At 43.4% G+C, this 23,268-nt stretch overlaps 1 protein-coding gene across 1 annotated transcript in view; it reads right to left on the reverse strand.

The window, feature by feature from the left end:
- The window catches only part of CFAP36 (cilia and flagella associated protein 36), a 50,531-nt gene that overhangs the window by 15,870 nt on the left and 11,393 nt on the right, over positions 1-23,268 (reverse strand). Inside the window, exons 2-5 of the mRNA XM_073672444.1 lie at positions 21,606-21,670; positions 4,038-4,139; positions 1,124-1,238; positions 628-715 (exon numbers count right to left, since the gene is read on the reverse strand). Coding sequence (XP_073528545.1) covers positions 628-715; positions 1,124-1,238; positions 4,038-4,139; positions 21,606-21,670 — 370 coding nt within the window. The remainder of the gene's footprint in view (positions 1-627; positions 716-1,123; positions 1,239-4,037; positions 4,140-21,605; positions 21,671-23,268) is intronic.

Genomic DNA, 23,268 nt, shown 5'->3' on the forward strand with positions numbered 1-23,268 from the left:
TCTCTGACGTCTTCAACAGGTAAGCCTGTCACAGGTTCCCTCCATCAAGGACAGGAAACCAAAAAGAAGGCGAGAGAGAGGGCCGCCCCTTTTAAGCCTGAAGGCTTCCTGTCCTTGGTGGGCGGATCCCCTCTCTCGTGGTGCTGTCATGGTCGACCTATAATATTACTTGCAAGTACAGTTATCCACCTAGAACAACCACGTTAGAAAGTTATAGGGGCTTTTCCATCCATACACACCCTTTCATGTGCCACAATTAGGACTTATGGAACCTTGGCAGAGAGGAGTGCTGCTCTTAAGCCAATTACATGAATGGCCACTTTGTAATACTTTTGCTAGGGTGGATGTTCCCCAGCCATAGGAGCTGACTGCTGAGCTATCTGATGCTTACGAAAAAAGGGTTATACATGATTAGAAATGGTGCAATATGCTTTATTCACTCTGTATACTTAATGTAAATTGTATAATGGCTGAAAGATCTTAACAATGACCATCACTACAACAAATAATACAGTATAACCCATGTTCCTTATCTGCAACTATACGAAGTGCCAATCTTTTTTGGTGTTAAATTTCTAATTTATGCCAATATAGACTTGCAGAATACCCAGGAAGGTCTTTACTTACCTTAAAGCTTCGGAGATCATTTTTATCTCCTCTTGTTCAAGGTCTGAAATAAAATCTGCACCATTTTTCAGGCATTCTGGAAGATCACCTATTTAAAAAAAAAAATATGAAAACTGTTATGCGAGTATATGGTAAAGATACACTCAGGTTTTTCTCTGACAGACATTTTTAAAGCAGATCCGTCACGATTTTTTCAATGCAAACTTAATACAGTATTAAATAGACCTCTCTGCCTGATGAGGCTGGTGTACTTTGTGTGAAAATCCATGAGAGAATGGCTGTTTTTTTTTTTTTCTTGCATGATACTAAGGTAAGTCAATTATAATTATCTGGTGGGAAAACTTTCAGAAAGGATTATACAGTCATTCTGTCATGGATTTTCACAGTAATTACACCAGCCTCATCAGGTCTAACATATCTATGTAGTAACCTGCACAGCTTGTATTGTAAAAGTGGCAAAGAGTTGCATTTTGGAGCAGAAGTCTCCATGTATTACCATTCTTCTGCTGGATTATCTGAATTGCTTGTAGCTGAAGCTCAAGGTTCTTCTGCAGCATCATTTCTTTAAAGACAAGAAAATCTTCTACAGCGACCACAGACTGCAACATGTTCTAGAAAATAAGGACAAGACAATTTAGGTCCGTCTATGATGTATCACAATACAGCTTGAAGGTTACGTCTATTCTGATATTTCCCTGCCACATTAATTAAAGCTTATTGTATGGCAGTTCAGAAGGTAACAGCACACGGCGATTTCCATGTAGATTAACTTACCTTAGGTCAATAGGAGGATTACAATTGTATTATCTCTTAATCTGTGTTAGCCTTCAAAGACTATCTGGAAAGATTTATAGCAGGAGAAACCACAGCACATGTCCCGTCAGGACAGGAGACAATACCTATTTACTCAAACCACCAGCGCTGGCAGATAAGCATCGTATTCCGCAGTAAATACGGTAGATATAAATATATAAAGATCAGAGAATTAGTTAATAATTAATAGTTATCATGTGAAAAACATCCAATACACCCGACATGGGCAAAAGTATTGGGCCAAACGTCTTAAAGGGAACCAGTCACCAGAAAAAATGCTTTTAACCTGCAGATATGGGGTAATATGCAGGTTAGTAGCGTTATTAACCAGCCCGGCGCCTGCACTGAGCTGAATGCTGAGAAAATTAAATTTATTCACGCCAGCAGCATTCGGGCTTCAGTCACGGGGCGGGACGCAGCGGGATCAGTCACCACTCTGAGAATACAGAGGGCCTCCGACCCTGACTGACAGCTGATCCTAATGCTGAGCGAGATGTCAGTCGGGGCCGGGGCGCAGTTACAGTTTATTCTCAGAGGGGTGACTGATCCCACGCCGGTGCAGCACCTGTGACTGAAACGCTGCCGGGGGGGGGGTATAAAGTTAATTTTCTCCCGGCAGCATTAGACTTCGTGCAGTCAGGTTAATAACGCTATTAATCTGCAGATTAACCAAATATTTGCAGGTTAATAGTGGGTTTTTTTTTGTGACAGGTTCCCTTTAAAGGACGGATGTCAAACTCAAACACACAGAGGGCCAAAATGAAAAACTTTGACAAAGTCACGGGCCAACCAGTATACAGTATACTGGGCTCCACATAACCCTCCATACAGAATAAAGAGCCGCACATACAGGTGTCGGTTCTGGTGACGCAAACCAAATATAATCACCCTGCGGGCCAGATTTGTTCGGCGGGCCAGAATTTTTCATGCATGCTTTAAAGTGAATGTGACAGCTGATGCATGCTGCCCAATCCACAGATAGATATACCATAGAACACTGTGAAGTATGTCATCAAGAAGTGGCTAAAATTTAGCACAAAAGTGACATTACCTAGAATGGATGTCCCTAAAAAATTGATGAAAAGATGAGAAGAAAATTGGTCAGGAAGGCTGCCACGAAGAAAAAATGATAATTGCTTACCTAGTGGTCGGCGCTCATAGCACAGGAGCATTTCTCCTGCATACAGGAGATCTGCTCGTCGCTTGTATGCAGTAGAAGCAATCAGAAAACTGCAGCTTCTAGTCTCCTATGGAGACTATTGAAGCATGCAGAAAGGGTAAAAAAAAATGTTTTTAAAAATATTAAAAAAATATAAAAAAGTTTAAATCACCCCACTTTTGCCCCATTCAAAATAAAATAATAAAAAATAAACCCCACATACATTACACATATTTGGTATCGTCGCGTTCAGAATTGTCGATCTATCAATATAAAAAAAAGAATGAATCCAATCGGTAAACGACGTAGCGAGAAAAAAATTCCAAACGGCAACATTTTTGGCCGCCGCCACATTGCAGTAAAATGCAATTACGGGCAATCAAAACATCAGATTTATCTCAAAATGGTATCAATAAAAACGTCAGCTTGGCGCGCAAAAAATAAGCCCTCACCCGGCCTCAGATCACGAAAAATGGAGACGCTACGGGTCTCAGAAAATGTCGCTTTTTGTTTTGTTTTTTTTTTCCTTTTTTTTTAGCAAACTTTGGATTTTTTTTCACCACTTAAATAAAAAAGAACCTATACATGTTTGGTGTTTACGAACTTGTAATGACCTGGAGAATAATAATGGCAGCTCAGTTTTAGCATTCAGTGAACGTGGTAAAAAAAAAAAAAAACAACTGTGGAATTGCATATTTTTTTTTTTTTTTTTGCAATTTCACGGCACTTGGAATTTTTTTCCCGTTTTCCCGTACACGATATGATAAAACCAGTGATGGCGTTTAAAAGTACAACTTGTCCCGCAAAAAATAAGCCCTCACACGGCCATATTGAATGAAAAATAAAAGTTCTGGCTCTGGGAAGAACGGAAGCAAAAAACGAAAATGCAAAAACGGAAATTGCTCCAGTCATGAAGGGGTTAAATAAAATGTTCCTGTGCTGAGATAATCTTATGAATGTTCCTCTGTGTAATGGCTGTGTCTGATCCTACAGGGACATGGTCTGATCATACCACATCTCCTGGACAGGGGAGGAAGCAAAAGAGTATACAGACATTACAGCTGATTCTTTCTGTAAGGTAAAACATTTCCCTGGCTGTTTTAAAACAATGTTTTACTTCAAAGGAAGAATCAGCTGTGATCCCCTGCTGTAATGTCTGTATACTCTTTTGCTTCCTCCCCTGCCCAGGAGATGTGGTACGATCAGACCATGTTCCTGTACGGTCAGACACAGCCATTACACAGTACACAGCAGGGGCACATTTATAAGATTATCTCAGCACAGGAACATTTTATTTAAACACATCCAATTGTGGGAGTTATTAATATTCCAAGATCTATTGATTAAAATTAACTTTTGTTCGTGGAAAAACCCCTTTAATGAATTATTAAGGCAAATATGCACGATTTATAACAGGCTGGTGATAATTCTAAGTCACCTTAATGTCCGGAGACTGAGCGAGAGGAGATATGCACGCTTGCTGAAACTGCTCCTCACTAATCCCCATTTCAGTCAGATGTTCTTGTAGGAGTTTCTCCACCTGCAAGATTAGAAGAAATGACAAAAAATGTTATATGTGAGAATAGAATTACTGTAACGTCTCGTACATCAGGCAAAATGCAAGACTAAAAGTCATTGTGGCAGATTTTGTGTTTGCATCTTGAGTTGCTGCTCATCAGCAGGATACTCTTCTGTTACTGCGAATCCACACATCAGCGGTCCTCCTATATATCGGGAATCTATGTAGAGCTATAGGAGACACAGTGGAGTAGGCAGATGTACTTCCAGAACCTCATAAGCTTGATGTGGGAACAAAGCTCTGAAAGAAAATTGACTTGCAAACTGCGAATGTCAACCGATGCATAGCGCAAGAGCCTCATGTAAACCATCAGATCAAATATTATTATTTTTACTCACTTATATGACACGATTAATTCCACAGCGCTTTACAGACATTATCGGCACGGTCCCTATTGGAGCTCACAATCTAAATTCTGTATCAGTATGTCTATGGAGAGTGGGAGGGAACCGGAGAACCCAGAGGAAACCCACGCAAACACGGAAACATACAAACTCCTTACAGACAGGGCTGTGGAGTCGGTAAGCCAAACCTCCGACTCCAACTCTGACTCCTCAATTTCCATGACGCCGACTCCACGACTCAGACTCCCTCATACATGGCTCATGTTTAAGTGATAAATTTACTGCAGCACAGATTCATCTCAGCTAAAAGTCTAGACCCTTAGATCAGGAATAGGACATTTCATAACTTTCCCAAATTCTTCTGAAAAAAAATATTTCCTACAAACTGTATTTGTCGGGGTAAAAGAGAATATATATATTTGTAACTTTTATACTTTTGTAACTTTTATACGCTTTTTTTGCTAATGTACTAACCACCATTTTGTGTCATATAACAATAAGCTTTCCTTGCTACGTATTATTTAAATCGAAACTTAAACTAAGACAGTTCCAGTGTTGCCAAGACTTATTTCAGAGAAACGAAACAAGATTATAAGCTGACGGCTGCAATATCTGCCCAGAGACTGAGATAAGGAGATGTGGACCAATCAGGAGTGGCCAGACACTGGACTTTCATGGCTTACCCCGCCCCGGACAACCCCTTTCCCCTCCCCCTTACGTAGTGTATTTAGGTTTGTGTATGTAGGAATAAACACAGAACATTGCTGAGAACGTTGTCTGTAGTAGTCTTTTGAGCGTGCTCTGAGTTTGAACCAGCTTGTTGTCTGACTCATTCTTTGAATGGTTGACCCATGCTCATAGCCTTAATTTGGAGTGACTGGAGGACGAGTGGAATGTCATCACGACCCCCACATATTGAACTACTGTACCCAATTTATTCTATATTTTAGGAGTTGGAGTCGGTCCATTTTATAGCCCTGCTTACAGATCTTGTCTTAAGTGGGATTTGAACCCAGGACCCCAGCACTTCAAACCAAGTGATCTGGTCTTAGGTGGGATTTGAACCTAGGACCCCAGCAATTCAAACCAACAGTGCTAATCAATGAGTCACCCTGCTGCCCCCTGCAGAAATTGGATGTTCTTCATTTATTCACCATATGCCTTTGGCTAATTCCGAACTCCCACAATGAATCACATGATCTGTAATGTGAAAAGCGCCACGAAAAACACATCGCAATTGAGCACAATGGGTAACATTCAGTATCTTGGTTGTGTCTAGATTTTGCTTTGATTTGGGCATAATACGTGCATCACATTTATTACTGGTATCACGCTCATTATTAAACTTTAAAGAGTAACCATCATTTTAAGTTTTATTTTATAAATCAATACCATGCAAAGGGCAGCAGTAAGTATGGGCAAAATATCAATTCAATTCTTCATAGAGCAATGAACAACGTTTTACTCAGCTGAAAACTTTTGATGTCATATGAACATAGCCAACTAGCAGGGTAACCAAGTCACACGTATAAAAGATGCCCTTTTCTGCTTTGATGCTGTTCGGTCTCATTGCTTCATCTTCTGGCGGAGACTATGTGTTACCATACCAGCCAATCACTTATTTTTAGACCATGCAACGCCCAGAAAAAAAAAAAAAGTTAGAGTGCACAATCCCTTTAATTTGGAAGTGGCAAAACAGCACCACACCCCTTCACAGTTTGTGTGTGGTATTGCAGCTCAGACAATCCATGGACAGTTGTGGTGCCATTTCCGGAAGAAAGGTGGGCATTAGACCTACCGGTAATGGGATTTCCAGGAGTCCTTCATGACAGCGCCCTCAGGAGGACGTCCTTCATATCTCTGATAGGGACAGGAAACACAGAAGAGTTTAAAAGGCCCCTCCCTCCACCCATACCTTCAGTGATTTTCCAAGTACCACACCAGGAAGGATGCAATGCCATTTTATTTAGCTTCCTTCTATCTATGTTAACATCACACAGCAGAATGGAATATAAGGGAGGGAATATAATAGGTGCTGTCATGAGGGACTCCTGGAAATCCCATTACCGGTAGGTCTAATGCCCACCTTCCAGGACGTCCCTCCTGACAGCACCCTCAGGAGATTACCAGAGTATATATTCAGGGAGGGATTATAGCTTGGAGGACCTTCCTTACGAAAGCCATTTTCTGGTTAGACAGAATGTCCAGCTTATAGGGTCTGCAAAAGGTGTTTAAACTTGACCATGTTGCAGCTCTACATATTTGGTCCATAGATGCACCTACTCGTTCTGCCCATGATGTGGCCATTGCACGGGTAGAATGGGCGCTGATATTACCTGGAGGGGTTTTCCCCTCTGAAGAATAGGCTAGATGTATCACGGATGTGACCCATCTTGCCAGAGTCATTTTTGAAGCCTTTTTCCCTTTGTTTTTACCTGCAAACTGTACAAACATGTTAGAGTCAATTCGCCAGTCTTTTGTTGTTTCTAGATACTGAAGAACTGCCCTCCTGACATCTAGGGAATGAAAGGCTAGTTCTTGCTCATTTCTATAGTCCTGACAGAGCGAGGGTAAAACTATTTCTTGATTCATGTGGAAAGGTGTTACTACCTTTGGCAAGAATGCTGGATCCAGTCTGAGGATGATACAGTCGTCCAGAATCCTTAGGTAGGGATCTTTTATTGAGAATGCTTGTACCTCCCCAATGCGTCTCGCCGTGGTTATAGCCACTAGAAAAACAGTTTTGAAGGAGAGAATTTTTTCACTTGCCTCTCCAAGGGGTTCGTAAGGATGTTTGCACAGATTACTTAAGACTGCATTCAAATCCCAAGGGGGGATTTGAGTTTTCACTGTCTGTCTCATTCTCATTGTGGCTTTCATGAATCTCTCAATCCAAGGATGATGTGCTAGGGGGAAGTCCATAAAAGTACTTAAAGCTGCAATCTGCACCTTTAGAGTGCTAGGTCTTAGACCTTTGTCAAAACCAGCCTGCAGAAATTCTAATACCTCTGGGATGTTAGGACTCGAATCTTCCATTGCAGACTCCCCGTATAGTGTACAAAACGTCTTCCATATTTTTGTGTAGATTGCTGATGTTACAGGTTTTCTACTATTTTTCATTGTTGAGATTACCGCGTCTGAGAGTCCTTTGGACCTTAGGATCTTCCTTTCAGGATCCAGGCTGAAAGTTGTAGAAATTTTACCTTGGGGTGGTATAACGGTCCTTGGAAGAGTAGATCCTGTCTTCTGGTAGAATAATTGGATCCTCCAGGGCCATCCTCTTCAGTAAAGGAAACCAGCTCCTCTTGGGCTAGAAAGGTAAGATTATTACTACCCTGGACCGATCTTCCTGTATCTTTCTTAACACTAGTGGAATTAAGGGTAGAGGAGAAAATGCGTAAGCCAGGTCCATGCCCCACTTCTGGGACAGAGCATCTACTCCGGCTGGTCTGTCTCCTGGGTTGAGGGAGAAAAATTTTTCAGTTTTTGCGTTTTTCCGGGTGGCAAATAGATCGACTTGAGGGGAACTCCATCTGAGTTCTATGCGACGAAACTCCTCCCAATTCAGCTCCCACTCTGTTGTAAGGTTTTTCGACTGAGGAAGTCAGCCACCGAATTCTGAGACCCTTTCAGATGTATCGCTGTTATTGAAAGTACTGTTTTTTCTGCCCACTGAAAAATCTTGGTCGATAAGGCTTGCAGCTGGTGATGTCTTGGCCCCCCCGATGTTTGAGGAAGGCCACGGTTGTCATATTATCTGACAGGACTTTGACATGTTGATGTTTCAGATCCGTCTGACATGCCTTCAAGGTTTTCCAGACGGCTAGGAGCTCTTTTAGGTTCGATGATCCAGGAAGATATTGTGCGTGCCAGGTACCTTGTAGGTACTGATTTTCCACATGTGCTCCCCAGCCTCTGCTGCTTGAGTCGGTGGTAAGGGTGATGAAGGGAATCAACTTCCACATAACTCCCTTTTCCAGGTTGGTTTTTGAAGTTCACCACTTCAGAGATTTGTTTGCTGTTCCTGACAAGGTTATCTTCTTGTCCAGACTCTCTATCTTCCTGTTCCAGGATCCTAGGATCTGATGTTGAAGGGGCCTTGAATGAAATTGGCTCCACCGAACCGCAGGTATGGAGGCTGTCATCAGACCCAGGATCTTCATCCACTCTCTGATTGTCACCTTCGATTTTTTCCTGAAAGCGATGATTCTGTTTTTGGAGATTTGTTTGTTTTTGTTCTGGAAGAAAAGACATCTGTCGTTCTGAGTCCAGAAGAATTTCTAGAAAGATATTTCTTCTTCTGATTTCTCCCAGTTTATAATCCAACCTAGATTCTTCAGAACTAAGGTGGTTGAGGATAAACTGGCTCTTAATTGCTGAGGAGAGTCTGTGATTAGTAGGAAATCGTCCAGGTATTGGACAATTAGAATTCCTAGTTCTCTTAGAAACGCCATAATCTCGGCTACAAGTATGGTGAAAATGCGTGGGGCTGAGGAGAGACCAAACGGGAGGCAGCTGAACTGATAATGTTGTATGTTCTGCCCGTCCGAATCTTAGATATTTCTGGCTGGGAGGATGAATGGGTACATGATAGTAAGCCTCTTTCAGGTCTAACGTGCACATCACCATGTTCTCTCTGATCAGGGGAATCATGGATCTGATGGATTCCATTTTGATTTTTTTGTACACCACTGATTTGTTTAATGACTTTAGATTTATAATTGTGTGGTAATCGCCTCCTGGCTTTTTTTTTTTTATCGAGAACAGGTTTGAATAGTACCAAGAAAACTGTTCGGCCACTGGCACCGGTATTACTACGCCTGCAAGTAACAGCTTCCTGACATCTGTCCGTAATCTCTGCTGGACTAGTGGAGACTGAGCAGACGTTAGATGGAATCTCTCTTGGGGAACTTTTATCATCTTTATCTTGTACCCATCTGCAATTAACTGGAGTATCCATGGATTGCTGGATATCCCCGACCATGCTCCCAGAAAATGTTGGAGTCTCCCTCCTACTCTCATGGCGTCATTGTCTACGCGAGCTATTTCCCGTACCAGAAAAGGTAATCATACTCCTACCCCCCTTTTGGTAGATCCATCTACCCGATTTTCCCTTTCCAGTGTATTTTGATTTCTGTTGGGGACGTGGTCTCCGAAAGGATGTTATTTTCCTGGGTTTTTCCTCTGGAAATCCCTTCTCTTTTCGTCCGAGGCCTTTTCCAGCATATCATCTAGAACAGGACCGAACACTCTGAGGCCAGAAAAGGGGATGGAGCACAATTTGTTTTTGGACTGGTTATCTCCAGACCAGGTTTTTAGCCATACTGCTCGCCTGGCTGCAGTAGATAATGCATCATTTCTCGCAGCAAACCTAATTGATTCGGCTGAGGCGTCGGCCATAAACTCTGTTGCCATTCTTAGCAGAGGGATGGAGTCTCTGATCTCCTCTCAGGAAGTTTTGTTCCTCAGATGGTCTTCCAACTGTTCCAACCAAATGATCATGGATCTTGCTACCGAGGTTGCTGCGATGTTTGTTTTAATTACCGCAGCTGCAGTTTTCCAAGTTTTCTTAAGGATGTTGTCTGCCTTCCTGTCCATAGGGTCCTTTAGGCACGATGAGTCCTCGGAGGGGATCAATGTCTTTTTTGCTACTCTAGCTATTGGGATATCAATCTTTGGGATTTCCTCCCACAGCTTGATTTCCTCTGGCTCAAAAGGCAAACGGGATCTGAAACTTCTGGGAATTACTAGTTTTTTCTCCACCTCCTCCCATGCCTCTAAAATCATGGCTTTAATGTGATTATTGACAGGGAATACTCTGTTCATACGGGTTCTCAACCCTCCAAACATTTCATCTTGTACTGAGGAGGGTTGGAGGGTGTCTTCCACCTTCATAGTGTTCCTTACTGCCGATAAAAGTGGTTCAGTGTTTTCCCAAGAAAAGAGATATTTCTTCCTTTCTTCTGGGGAAACTGAAATAGATCCCTCCCTTTCATCCTGTTCAGGATCGGAGTAAACTGATAGTTCTTCCTCCTCCTCTGAGCTAGATTCCATCTCCCACCGGGGTCTCTTTTGCCTAGTGTGATCATATTTGCGGCTGAACTTTGGACCTCCTCTCTTATTATGGATCTTATGTCCGACATGAAGGAGGAATGTTCATCCCTGACTACTCTGGCAATACAGTCGGTACATAATTGCTTCCCATATGTGTCCGGTAGCTTCAGGTTACAGATGGCGCATCTTTTCCCTTTTTTCTTAGGGGTTGATGACGTTGTGGGTTTTTTAGAGCCCTCCTTGTCCTAAAACAACAAGGGATCATATAGTAATAACCTACAGATAGTAGTAGGTAACTTAGACCAAGAAACTCCCATTAACTCACATGTACCGGGGTTTCTGCTGGCATATCAGGGGGACCAGTGGTTAATATTTCCATGGCCGGTGTCCAGACAGAGTGATACCTCAGATGCAACCCCACAGTTAAATAGCCTGTCTTCCACCTGCTTCTTCAAAATGTAGGCGTTTTCCCTTTAATTTCAGGTTGGCGCCCTTTTTTTCAAACGTAGACCGGAACCGGAAATGCGTTCCAGCGTGGAACGCACGCTGGTTACTAGAGGCAGGCCTTCCACTACCCTTGTAACCAAAAATGCCACTCTTCTCCCCTGCGCACATAGGATCGCGCACAGGGCTGCAGCGGCATGGACCCAGAGCCCCCTTTGTGGGGGAAACCGGTCCACCTCAGGAGCCACCTGCTTAACCGGCCAGGCTGAGGGACCCCTTGTCAGGCAGGGTGTCTGCCTCCAGAAAGCGGCAGAAGGAAGGGGAGAAGTGCAAGGACCCCATCCCGATCCTCCTGCGTCTGGCTTCAGGAGCTCCTGCTCACTGGAGGTAAGATCTTCTGTTAATGTTTTTCAGAACATTAACAATAAGAACATGGAAGAGTCCAGGAGCCATTTGGTGAGCTGCATATCCTGCTACATGTTCACAGACTTGCCAGTGGAAAAGCCAAACTTCACATGCCAGAAATGCAAGCTTGTGTCCCTGTTGGAGGAAAAGTTGCGAAATCTAGAAGAGAGGTTAACTACCTTGAAAATCATTAAGGAAGGTGAAGAGTTCTTAGACAGAGCAGAATTATCTCTTCATGATTCAGAAAGAGAAGAAATTCGAACTGCACCTGACGAAACAGAGGAATGGAAGCATGTGACCCACAGAAGCAGGAGGATCGAGAGGCAGTCAGCACCCATACTGCTCAGGAACCAGTACCAGGCTCTCACGCAGGAGAACCATGAAGAAATACAGCAAAATAAGACTTTGCCAGCAATGAATAACCTTGTAAGCCCTCAGAATACTCCTGGATGGAGAAAGAAGAATGTTGTGAAGAAAAAACGGAGAGTGGTGGTCATGGGGGATTCCCTGTTAAGAGGAACAGAGGCCGCTATCTGCAGACCAGACATAACCTCAAGAGAAATGTGCTGTCTTCCAGGAGCAAAAATTAAAGATGTGTCTGACAGGATATCAAGACTCTTCAGACCTACAGATCACTACCCATTCCTGTTAATACATGTGGGGACAAATGACACCGCAAGAAAGGACCTGGAAACCATCTGCAGTGACTTTGAAGACTTAGGCAAGAAAGTGAAAGAATTGGGAGCGCAGGTGGTCTTCTCATCCATCCTCCCAGTGGATGGCCATGGAACAATGAGGTGGAATAAGATTCTACAGGTGAACAACTGGCTACGTCGATGGTGCCGTCAACAAGGATTTGGATTTCTGGATCACGGAATGAATTACCTATACGATGGACTACTTGCTGGAGATGGGGTGCACCTTACGAAGACTGGAAAACATGTATTTGGAAGTCGCCTTGCTACACTCATCAGAAGAGCTTTAAACTAGAACAATGTGGGAAGGGAAGCAAAAGGCCAGAAAAAGCCATACAGCTGACAAATACTATTGAGATCTCTGCTACTGGAAGTGGAAAGGAAGAACAAAGACAAAACAATTTAAATAATAAAAATATGGGAGGAAGAGAAACCAATCACAAACTAAAATGTTTTTATACAAATGCACAAAGCATGGGCAACAAACAAGGAGAATTGGAACTACTAATGCAGGAAAAGGAATATGATGTCATTGGAATCACTGAAACTTGGTGGGACGATACACATGATTGGAATAAAAGGCTAAAAGGATACAACTTATTTGCAAGAAACAGACTTGATAAACGAGGAGGAGGTGTTGCATTGTATGTTAGAAAAGCGTATATCGGCACAGAGATTGAAGCTTCAGAGACTGGGAGTTCTGTGGAAACTGTTTGGGTAAGAATACAAGGAGAGAACAATGGAAAGGACACCATTGTAGGCATTTACTACAGGCCACCTGGGCAAACTGAAGATATGGATGAACTCTTTATGTATCAAATGACCAACTTCTCCAAAAAATATGACGTAGTGGTCATGGGAGATTTCAACTATCCAGACATTTGTTGGGAATCTCTCTCAAGTAAAACTAACAGGTCAAGCTAATTCTTATCCTCGCTTGCTGACAACTTTATCTTCCAAAAGGTAGGGGAGAAAACAAGGGGATCTGCTACTTTGGATCTAATCCTTATAAACAGGGAGGAAATGGTTGAGGAGGTGAAGGTGGCTGGGACCCTAGGAGGCAGCGATCATGCTATTATAGAATTTTGGATAACTAGAGGAGGAAGACATGTGAAGACTCAAACTTCAAGGTTAGATTTTAGAAAGGCAGATTTTAAGAGACTCAGAAAGAGAATAGGAGGGATCCAATGGCTGGATGTCCTTAAGGACAAAAATGTCCAGGAAGGATGGGAAATTTTTAAAAATGAGATTCTCAAAGCACAATCGTTAACAATCCCGAAAAGTAGGAAGAATGGGAAGCATTTAAGGAAACCAGGATGGATGAACACAGAACTTAAACACATGCTAAAAAGAAAGAAAGAAATGTTTATTAAATGGAAAGAGGGAGGCATATCTAAAGAAGATTATAATGCAGTCTGCAGATCCTGCAGGGCACGTATCAGGTTAGCTAAAGCTGACAATGAATTAAGGCTTGCAAGAGATGTCAAAAGCAATAAAAAAGGATTTTGGGGGTATGTCAAAAGTAAAAGAAAAGTCAAAGATGCTATAGGATTTTTACAGGATGAAAATGGAGAAATGGTAAGAGAGGATGTTGAGAAGGCCGAACTTTTTAATTCCTATTTTGCATCTGTTTTCTCTCAGAAAGAAAATGTAACATCAACTGATCTTCACTGTCCTTTTAAAGGAATAGAGGAATCCAAGTTATCTGTAAACAGAAAGATTGTGAGGGAATATTTAGCTAACATAAATGAGTTCAAGTCTCCAGGTCCAGATGAATTACACCCCAGAGTACTGAAGGAGATCGTAGAAGAAATTTTAGAACCACTCTCCATAATCTTTGAAAATTCTTGGAGAACAGGAGAAGTCCCAGAAGACTGGAGAAGGGCAAATGTTGTTCCTATCTTCAAAAAGGGGAAGAAGGTGGACCCAGGGAACTATAGGCCGGTGAGTCTGACTTCTATACCAGGAAAGATCTTTGAACAAATTATTAAACAACATGCATGTAAGTACATGGATAAGAATGAAGTGATTAACCAGAGTCAGCATGGGTTTGTAACTAACAAGTCATGTCAGACTAACTTAATTTCCTTCTATGACAGAATCACTGACTGGGTGGATCAGGGAAATGCTGTAGATAAAGTATATCTTGACTTCAGCAAAGCATTTGACAAAGTATCTCACACCATCCTTATTGAAAAAATGACCAAGTATGCAATGGACCAGGCAACTGTTAGGTGGATTCATAACTGGCTTAGTGATCGGACTCAAAGGGTGGTTGTAAATGGCTTCACATCCAGCTGGATGAATGTCTCAAGTGGGGTACCACAGGGCTCCATCCTGGGACCTGTATTGTTCAACATCTTTATCAATGATTTAGATGAAGGAATTGAGGGTAAACTGATTAAATTTGCTGATGACACAAAGCTAGGAGGGATAGCTAATACTAGAGAAGAGAGAGAGAGGATTCAAAAAGACCTAAATAAACTGGAGCAGTGGGCAGCAACCAACAGAATGGTTTTTAACAGGGAAAAATGCAAAGTACTACATCTGGGCAATAAAAATGAAAAAAGCATATACAGAATGGGAGGAATAGAGCTAAGCAACAGTACATGTGAAAAAGACTTAGGTATACTAATAGATCATAGACTGAACATGAGTCAACAGTGTGATGCAGCAGCAAAAAAGGCAAATACAATTCTGGGATGTATTAACAGAAGCATACAGTCTAGATCACGTGAAGTCATTATCGGTCTGTACTCCTCTTTGGTCAGACCTCATCTGGAATACTGTGTACAGTTTTGGGCACCACATTTTAAAAAAGACATAGACAAACTGGAGCAAGTTCAGAGAAGAGCGACCAGAATGGTGACTGGTCTGCAAACCATGTCCTATGAGGAACGGTTGCAGGATTTGGGAATGTTTAGCTTGCAAAAAAGAAGACTGAGAGGAGACTTAACAGCTGTCTACAAATATGTCAAGGGCTGTCACATTGTAGAAGGATCATCTTTATTCTCATTTGCACAAGGAAAGACTAGAAGCAATGGGATGAAACTAAATGGGAGGAGACACAGATTAGATATTAGAAAAAACTTTTTGACAGTTAGGGTGATTAATGAGTGGAACAGGCTGCCACGAGAGGTGGGGAGTTCCCCTTCAATGGACGTCTTCAAACAGAGGCTGGACAGACATCTGTCTGAGATGATCTAGTGAATCCTGCTTTGAGCAGGGGGTTGGACCAGATGACCCAGGAGGTCCCTTCCAACTCTACCATTCTATGATTCTATGATTCTGCGTCCTGTCTCCGATAGGGACAGGAAAAACACTGAAGGTATGGGTGGAGGGGGGGCCTTTTAAACTCTTCTGAGTTTCCTGTCCCTATCAGAGATATGAAGGACGTCCTCCTGAGGGTGCTGTCAGGAGGGACGTCCTGGAAATAGCTGTTATTTACAATTCTGGTAACTCCTAACAACAAATTGTGAGCTAATCCAGGCCATATAAAATTTCAACAGAACGCGGCATGAAAACCTCATACTGAGTTGCTCCCAGTGCAGGACTTTGTGGATGGTTTCTTTCTTCAGAGTGTTTAACCTTTTTGCAACCGGGCGATTTTCTGTTTTTTCCCCCTTGTCATCCAAAAGCCATAACTTTCTTAGTTTTCTGTCCCCATACCGATATGAGGGCTTGTTTCTTTTTTTACAGGACAAGACTTAGTTTTGAATGACACCAAATGTAACGGGTCTGGGAGGTGGAACCTCTGAGCTACTATACAAAGGGCAGTCCTTGTAAGGAAGCGGGTGGCTCCCAGGGAAGGCGGGCAGGTAGTCACGGCAAGTGACAGGAACAGTCTCTGGGTAGAAGGGCAGGAGGTCACGGCAAGTGACGGGAACAGTCTCTAGACAGGCAGGTGGTCACGGCAAGTGACAGCAGGGTAAGAGTCTCTAGACAGGCAGGTGGTCACGGCAAGTGACGGCAGAGCCTCCAGGTAGGCTAGCAGGCGGGTAGCAGGTGAGCGCTCCCAGGTGAGCGGGTAAGAGTCTCTCGGCTGGCTGGCAGGTGGTCACGGCAAGTGACGGCAGAGCCTCCAGGTAGGCTAGCTGGCGGGTAGCAGGTGAGCGGGTAAGAGTCTCTCGGCTGGCTGGCAGGTGGTCACGGCAAGTAATGGCAGAGCCTCCAGGTAGGCTAGCTGGCGGGTAGCAGGTGAGCGCTCCCAGGTGAGCGGGTAAGAGACTCTCGGCTGGCTGGCAGGTGGTCACGGCAAGTGACGGCAGAGCCTCCAGGTAGGCTAGCAGGCGGGTAGCAGGTGAGCGGGTAAGAGTCTCTCGGCTGGCTGGCAGGTGGTCTCAGGCAGGTGCTTCCTGATCCGCAGGCGGACTGGTCCATAGACAGACTGGCGGATGCAGGTAGTCAGACTGTCGGACCGCAGGAATGCAAGCAGGAAGACAGAGCTGGAAAGCAGACTGGCAACGGAACCTGAGGGCTGAAGCAGAGGTGAAAGGCTTTGCAACAACTTTGCTCGGGCACCTCCATTTTGGAGGAGGTGCCTTATATATGGGAGCTTCACCGGCCATTGGCCGGGGACTCCTTCGGACGACGCGCGCGGCCCCTTTAAGAGAGAGGGAGCTGTGGACGCTTTTATGGTTCCCATAGTCGATTCACCACCAAGGGGCAGCCTCTCTGTTTGGTCCGGTCTGTATATTTATTTGCTCTCAAGTTTGACTAATTGGTGTGGGCGTGTTTGGAGGTGTATATATATGAGGTATCTGGGACATTTACTCTATACCCCCGAGGAAGCCGGTACCTAATGGCATAACGCGTAGGGTCATGCACTGGTGACATCCCCTGTACTCGATTGTGAATCCATATGGTTGGTATTCTCTATTTTTTATAATGGATTCATGTAGCCTCTCTGCTATATCATGAACTATTAGATATGCATCTATTTTAGGGAGGATGCGGATGCATTTTCTTCCCTCATGTCTGGAATTTTTTATTATAACAACATCTTTATAAATTATTCGGAGGGCTCATTATAGCTACTTGCTTATACTATCAGAATTATTGGATCCCGTACTATACCTGTGCCATATATTTTCTGATATATGTATTTGTATGCACATAGAATCAATTGGCTTTACATGCTAGAACTCTCCAAGGGGTTATTTTTGTCCATGTGTTTTCTTTTTTGGTCCTACATGTCTTTTTAATTGCATTTTTACTAAGTGGTGTTGGATGTCTTTTCGACAATAAAATTTCTACAATGTTTTCAATACACTGCCTTTATATTTGATTATTTACTATGCCTGGTGCCTACTCTACCCTTTGCTTTTCCTTTCTGGTGAAAATGACTTACCACCTTGACTCAATCGATCGGTAACAGTTTAGGGGAAGGACCTTTATCAGTCGGGGGATCGTCCCTGGAGGCTACAGATTTGTCCATCCAGCTGGAGCTTCGTTGACTGGGCCTGCTTGCAGATCCACACCTCTTCACGGTTCGGCTGCTCCCTCCACTAACACGAGGGTGACGCCGCTCCACCCGCTCCTGGAGCTTCCCAAGCTGCTGTTGCTGTTGCTCGCAAACACTCTCCATCTTACTCTAGGGAACAGATGGGCTGGGATGCATCTAAGCAGTGGAGACAGCTTCCAATATACTGGCCACTGCTTCCGGTACGTCTGAACTTACGGGTCACGTGACCCTTGCACAGCTTCCGGCACGCTATTTTCTGGCACTACATGTCCCCCTCCTGGCGGGGGACGCCTCCCCGCGACTATTAGAATACTTCCGGCACGACCCTGGTATGTCTACTCTCTGGGCTCGTCACCTGTCGCGTCACGGGCACCTCCTGGTGACATCACCAGCCGTACCCCCATCACCACTCGTCATCCGGGCGCGGCACTTCCGCCTTCGGTCGTGCTGCAGGGAGAATCCAAGACACGGCAGGCACTTGAAATGCCTGCCAGCTGAGCCATGCCAGAGCAGCCCATCCCCAGACAGGGGACGTCGCTCAATTTGCGACCTCGCAAGGAGCAAGCCCCCTTGAACCAACCGTGGCGCTTCCAGGAGCCCTGTGCCGGCCGAGGCAAAGAAGGGATCCCTGTCGGTTTTTCTTCCTTCATAATGCAGGTAAGCCTGTAACAGGTTCCCACATCAAGGCCAGGAAACAAACTGATGTGAGAGAGAGGTGCTGCCCTTTTAGCCTGTAGGTTTCCTGTCCCTGGTTGGCAGATCCCCTCTCTCATGGTGCTGTCATGGGTGACAGATAAAAAATTCCAAGTGCTGTAAAATGGCATAAAAAACGCAATTCCACATTTGATTTTTGTGTTTTGTATTTATGGTGTCAATTAAGTGGTAACATTGACCAGGCTACATGATTCTCCAGGTTGGTATGATTACTGCAATACCAAACTTGTGTGTTTTTTGTTTTTAATTTTACATGTGTTGCCATTTTCTGAGATGCATGACGTTTTCATTTTTTAGTTGATGAGGCTGTGAGAGGGTTTGATTTTCAGTCCTGAGATGATGTTTTTATTGATATCATTTTGGGGTAGATACGTTTTGAATGCTTCTTACTACTTTTTTTTGCATAGTTGCGGCAACCTAAAAAACACAATTCTCGCTTTTCAATTTTTTTCTCTCATTACCCCATTTACCGATTGCTTTAATTTTATATTTTGATAGATTGGACATACACGGATGTGGAGATACCAAATATAAATATTTTTTTTCATTTCTTTTATTTCTTTATTTTAATTGGGTAAAAGTGGCATGATTCAAATTTTTGTTTTTTCAATTTTTCCAAACTTTTTTGTTTTTTCCACTTTTTCAGTATTTTGTAGTCCACTTAGGGAACTCGAACCTGCGATCGTTCGATCACTTGTACCATGTACCTCACTACCACAGTATTGCAATATATAGTAAAAATCACGATCTCCAATGAATGACAGCCATAGGCTGGTTTTCATAGGAGTACCAGCAGGGGCGTAACTATCGTGGTCTCAGAGGTAGCAACCTCGTCTGGGCCTGGCGGGTGAGGGGCCCGCCTGTGCTAGCAAATACTTCAGCTCGAGAGTGCGTCCGAGACGCACATTCCGCTAAAGCGTATTGCGGTGCAGAAACCCAATCGGGTCCATGCGCGGCAATACACGCTGCCGGCCAGTCAGAGGCCAGCAGATGACGTCAGCGTGCATGTGATTGGCGGCACATGGCAGTGACGTCATGCGCCCTCATCACTTGCATGCTGAAACCAACTGCCGGCTTCAGAAGAGGACCCTGCGCGGCGGGGGAGCGGATGGGAGGCAGTATAATGGCTTATTTTATTTTTTTCTATACATTAAAGAACCGAAACAGAACAGGGCACATATACCAGGATGGGGCCCAGGATAAGGGATATATATATTGGGATGAGGCCAGGAAGAGGAACATATACCAGGATAGATGACCTATATACCAGGATCTGGCCCAGGATGAGGGACATAGATATCAGGATGGAGGGGATATATAATCAGGATGAGGAGGGGGGGGGAGGGGAGGGGGGGATGGTAGTCTAAATCTTGCACAAGAGCCCATCAGACTCTAGTTACGCCGCCAAGTACCAGCATGGCAAGCATGAGAGTCTATAGCAGACCCCCGATTGCCATAGCAACCATCGATCATGCCGTGAGGGAGTCGATGACAGCGTGGAACCTCACACCCCCAGGGTTGCGTCTTGGAAATGCTGCTGTCAGAGATTGACATTGGAGTTAACAGCAGGTGGTGGAGCTGAGCTCGACTCACTGCTGTTACAGGCAGATGATGGCTGAATAATACAGCCATCATCTGCCAGTAATAATGCATTCTCCGCTCCTGAGCCTGCTGCAAAGACACAGACCCAACATTACGTAACAGTACGTCATAGGTCCAGAAGGGGTTAAATCTGTGCTATAAGGCCTGACAAAAAATATCAGGGTCTTTAAATCTCTTCATATTTGCAAAAAAGACAACTGTACATAGAGATATACATGGTAAAATACACGGAGGATAAAAAAAATTGGTCAGATTCATCATTTGGGATTTATTGAAGTCTCTTTTCTTTGTTTATCTTGTAGTATTTCTCTGTGTTTTTTTGCGACAAATTCTTCAGTCTGGCATGTAGTTCATGAATCCAATCCAAAAATAAAAAATGTTCTTTATTTTTGCCGTTAACTGGGTTTTTCAGCACGAAAAGGTACAAATACTTTGAAAAGTCAGGAAAAAAATATGTGCCAAACAAACTCCTCCAGTGCCCCAATACAGATAGGGACTGGAGTGTGATGCATAAAAAATTGACTACATTTCATTTAAAACATCTGGATGGGCAAAGTTGTCGAGGAAAAAGAAAACTTAAAAAAGAGACACTAAGGCCATGTGCCCACGATGCAGACTTGAGGCAGAAATTTCCCGAGCATTTCTGCATCTCTTTGGCTTGAAAATAAACGCATGCATAAACGCTGAAAAAAAACGCATGTAAAATCCGCATGCGTTTTTACATGCGATTTTGGGCATCAATTGGAAAAGGGCTTGACTAGTTGGTCACACAATATAAATTCACGCACCTGGCATGGATTTATATTGTGTGACCAACTTAGAGGAAATTTCTACTTCAAATGCTGCATCTAAAAAGTAAAAAAAATAATTAAAAAGTAAAAAGAAATAAAAAAACCTTATATTCACCTCTTCAGCGGCCCCCGGTCTCCTCCCGGCAGCGTCCTCTCTCCTCGGTGTCCTGTCAGGACCCGGGATGACGACATTTATTCAGCTGATGGTCACGCGACCATCACCTGACAGCTGAAGTCAGCGCGGTCGCGTGACCATCAGCTGACTAAATGATGTCACTGCAGGTCCTGCCAGTACACCGCGGGACGCCGAGGAGACCGGGGGCCGCCGGAGCGGTGGACTATGAATATTTTTTTTTATTTTTTACTTTATAATTCTTTTTAAAGCTTGCAGGTAGTATGGTACCCGGGTTGGAGGAGAGTCTCCTCTTCTCCAGACCCGGGTACCATCCGCGCATTGAGCCGCATAACATCCGCATGTATACATGCGGATATTATGCGGTTCAATGCAAGTTAATGGGCACGATTTCGCTGCAAAATTGCGCTCAAATTGGTAGTGCAGCGAATTTTTCCGCAATGATAATCCGTAGTGGAAATTTCCGCAGCATGTGCACATGCGGATTATCATTGGGATACATCCCAGACCTCTTAACAAGCGATTTTAATGCGTTTCCGCAGCGGAAATGCCGCCGCAGAAACGCATTAAATCCGCATCATGGTCACTCAGCCTAAAAGTACAAGAATTAGGTGCAAATACTAAAGCTACTAAAAAAAAGCAAATTACTCCAGAAAACAAGAGAAACAGAAATGGTGAATCAGGGTCATTCACTATACAGGTGATTCCATGCTTTCGGCCAAAGTACCTGCAGAGCTCCTAACTTCAAGATCACTTTTCAGTAATAATATATCATATTTACCAGATCCTTGTATTCATCATGGATCTCTGTGTACGACAACTTATTCTCTTCTTCGTCATCAAATACTGAAATCAGAAATAAAAAAAAAAGAGCTGTCAGCATGGAAAACCCATACAGTATAAAACGGACAGAGTAGAGCACACAAACATATTTATTACCGGTCACAAACAGATCTGATTAGAATACTAAAGGGAACGTTAAGTCAGAAAATCACATTATTTCTGTCAGGCTTTATTACCAATATGGACTTCAGAAGGATCTAGATAAGCTTGAACAATGGGCAGCGAATAATAGAATTGTATTTAACAAGGAGAAATGAAAGATTTTAAATTTGGGCAAGAAAAACAAAAATGACATCTACAGAATGGAAGGAATAAAACTAAGCAACAGCAAGTGTGAAAAAGACTTGGGTATATTAAGAGATCACAGACTGCACATGACTCAACAGTGTGATGCAGCAGCAAAAAAGGGAAACATAGTTCTGGGATGTATTGAGAGGAGCATAGAGTCTAGATCACGTGAAGTAATTATCCCCCTCTGCTCCTCCTTGGTCAGACCTCATCTGGAATACTGTGTCCAGTTCTGGGCACCACATCTTAAAAAAGACATTGACAAACTGGAGCAAGTTCAGAGAAGAGCTACCAGGATGGTGAGTGGACTGCAAACAATGTCCTAAGAGGAACTGTTAAAGGATCTGGCAATGTTTAGCTTCCAAAAAAGAAGGCCAAGAGGAGATTTAATAGCGGTCTACAAATATCTAAAGGCATGTCACAGTGTAGAGGGATCATCCTTATTCTCATTTGAACATGGAAACACAAGAGGTAATAGAATGAAACTGAAAGGGAGAAGATACAGATTCTACATTAGAAAAAGTTTTGCCAGTGAGGGCGATCAATGAGTGGAACAAGCTGCCACGAGAGGTGGTGAGCTCTCCCTCAATGGAAGTCTTCAAAAAGAGGCTGGACAGACATTTGTCTGAGATGGTTTAGTGAATCCTGTCATGGCCGGGAGCTAGTTCCTGCTCCTTGCCTTGCTATGCCCGTCATATGTCTTTGAACTGTCAAGGCGTGTTAGCTGAGCGCTGACAGCTGAGCGGCATGAGAAGGGGCGCAGGGCCCCATGCCGTCGGTCCCCACACCCAGATCGCTGTGATTGGTCAGTCAATCTGATTGACTGATCACAGCATGATCGCACAGGAGAAGCTGAAATATCAGCATCTTCTGCCCGATCAGAGCAGGAGCTTGGCGCTGCCAGTCATAAATTTTTCCCTCTGTTTGGTCAGAAAAAAAATTACCCTTACTGACTACCACATTTTTTTATCTTGATTTCTTTTAGTGTTTCTTAAAGCCCTAAAGTTGCCATTTGAAATGACTTTAGTTTTGTGCCATGTCTGTGATCTGCTTTTTTTCAAGAACATTAAACAACTGAATGAACATCCTCCGAGGCCGGTGATTCCATAATTTTTGCCAGGGGTTGTAGATCACTCTGTTTGTAATGACTCTATATAATATATGAGTTTCACTTTTTGTATTGAAGAACTGAAATAAATTAACTTTTTGATGATATTCTAATTTAGTGAGATGCACCTGTATATATAGCAGTGAGGAGAAAAAAACAAAAAAAATCTGGTTTGTCTTAAGAATAATCCAGAGAAGTTCCAGTA

The sequence above is a fragment of the Phyllobates terribilis genome, unplaced genomic scaffold (assembly GCF_046119375.1).
Source record: "Phyllobates terribilis strain yellow unplaced genomic scaffold, ASM4611937v1 Scaffold_3__8_contigs__length_932513732, whole genome shotgun sequence".
In the NCBI taxonomy this organism is placed as follows: domain Eukaryota; kingdom Metazoa; phylum Chordata; class Amphibia; order Anura; family Dendrobatidae; genus Phyllobates; species Phyllobates terribilis.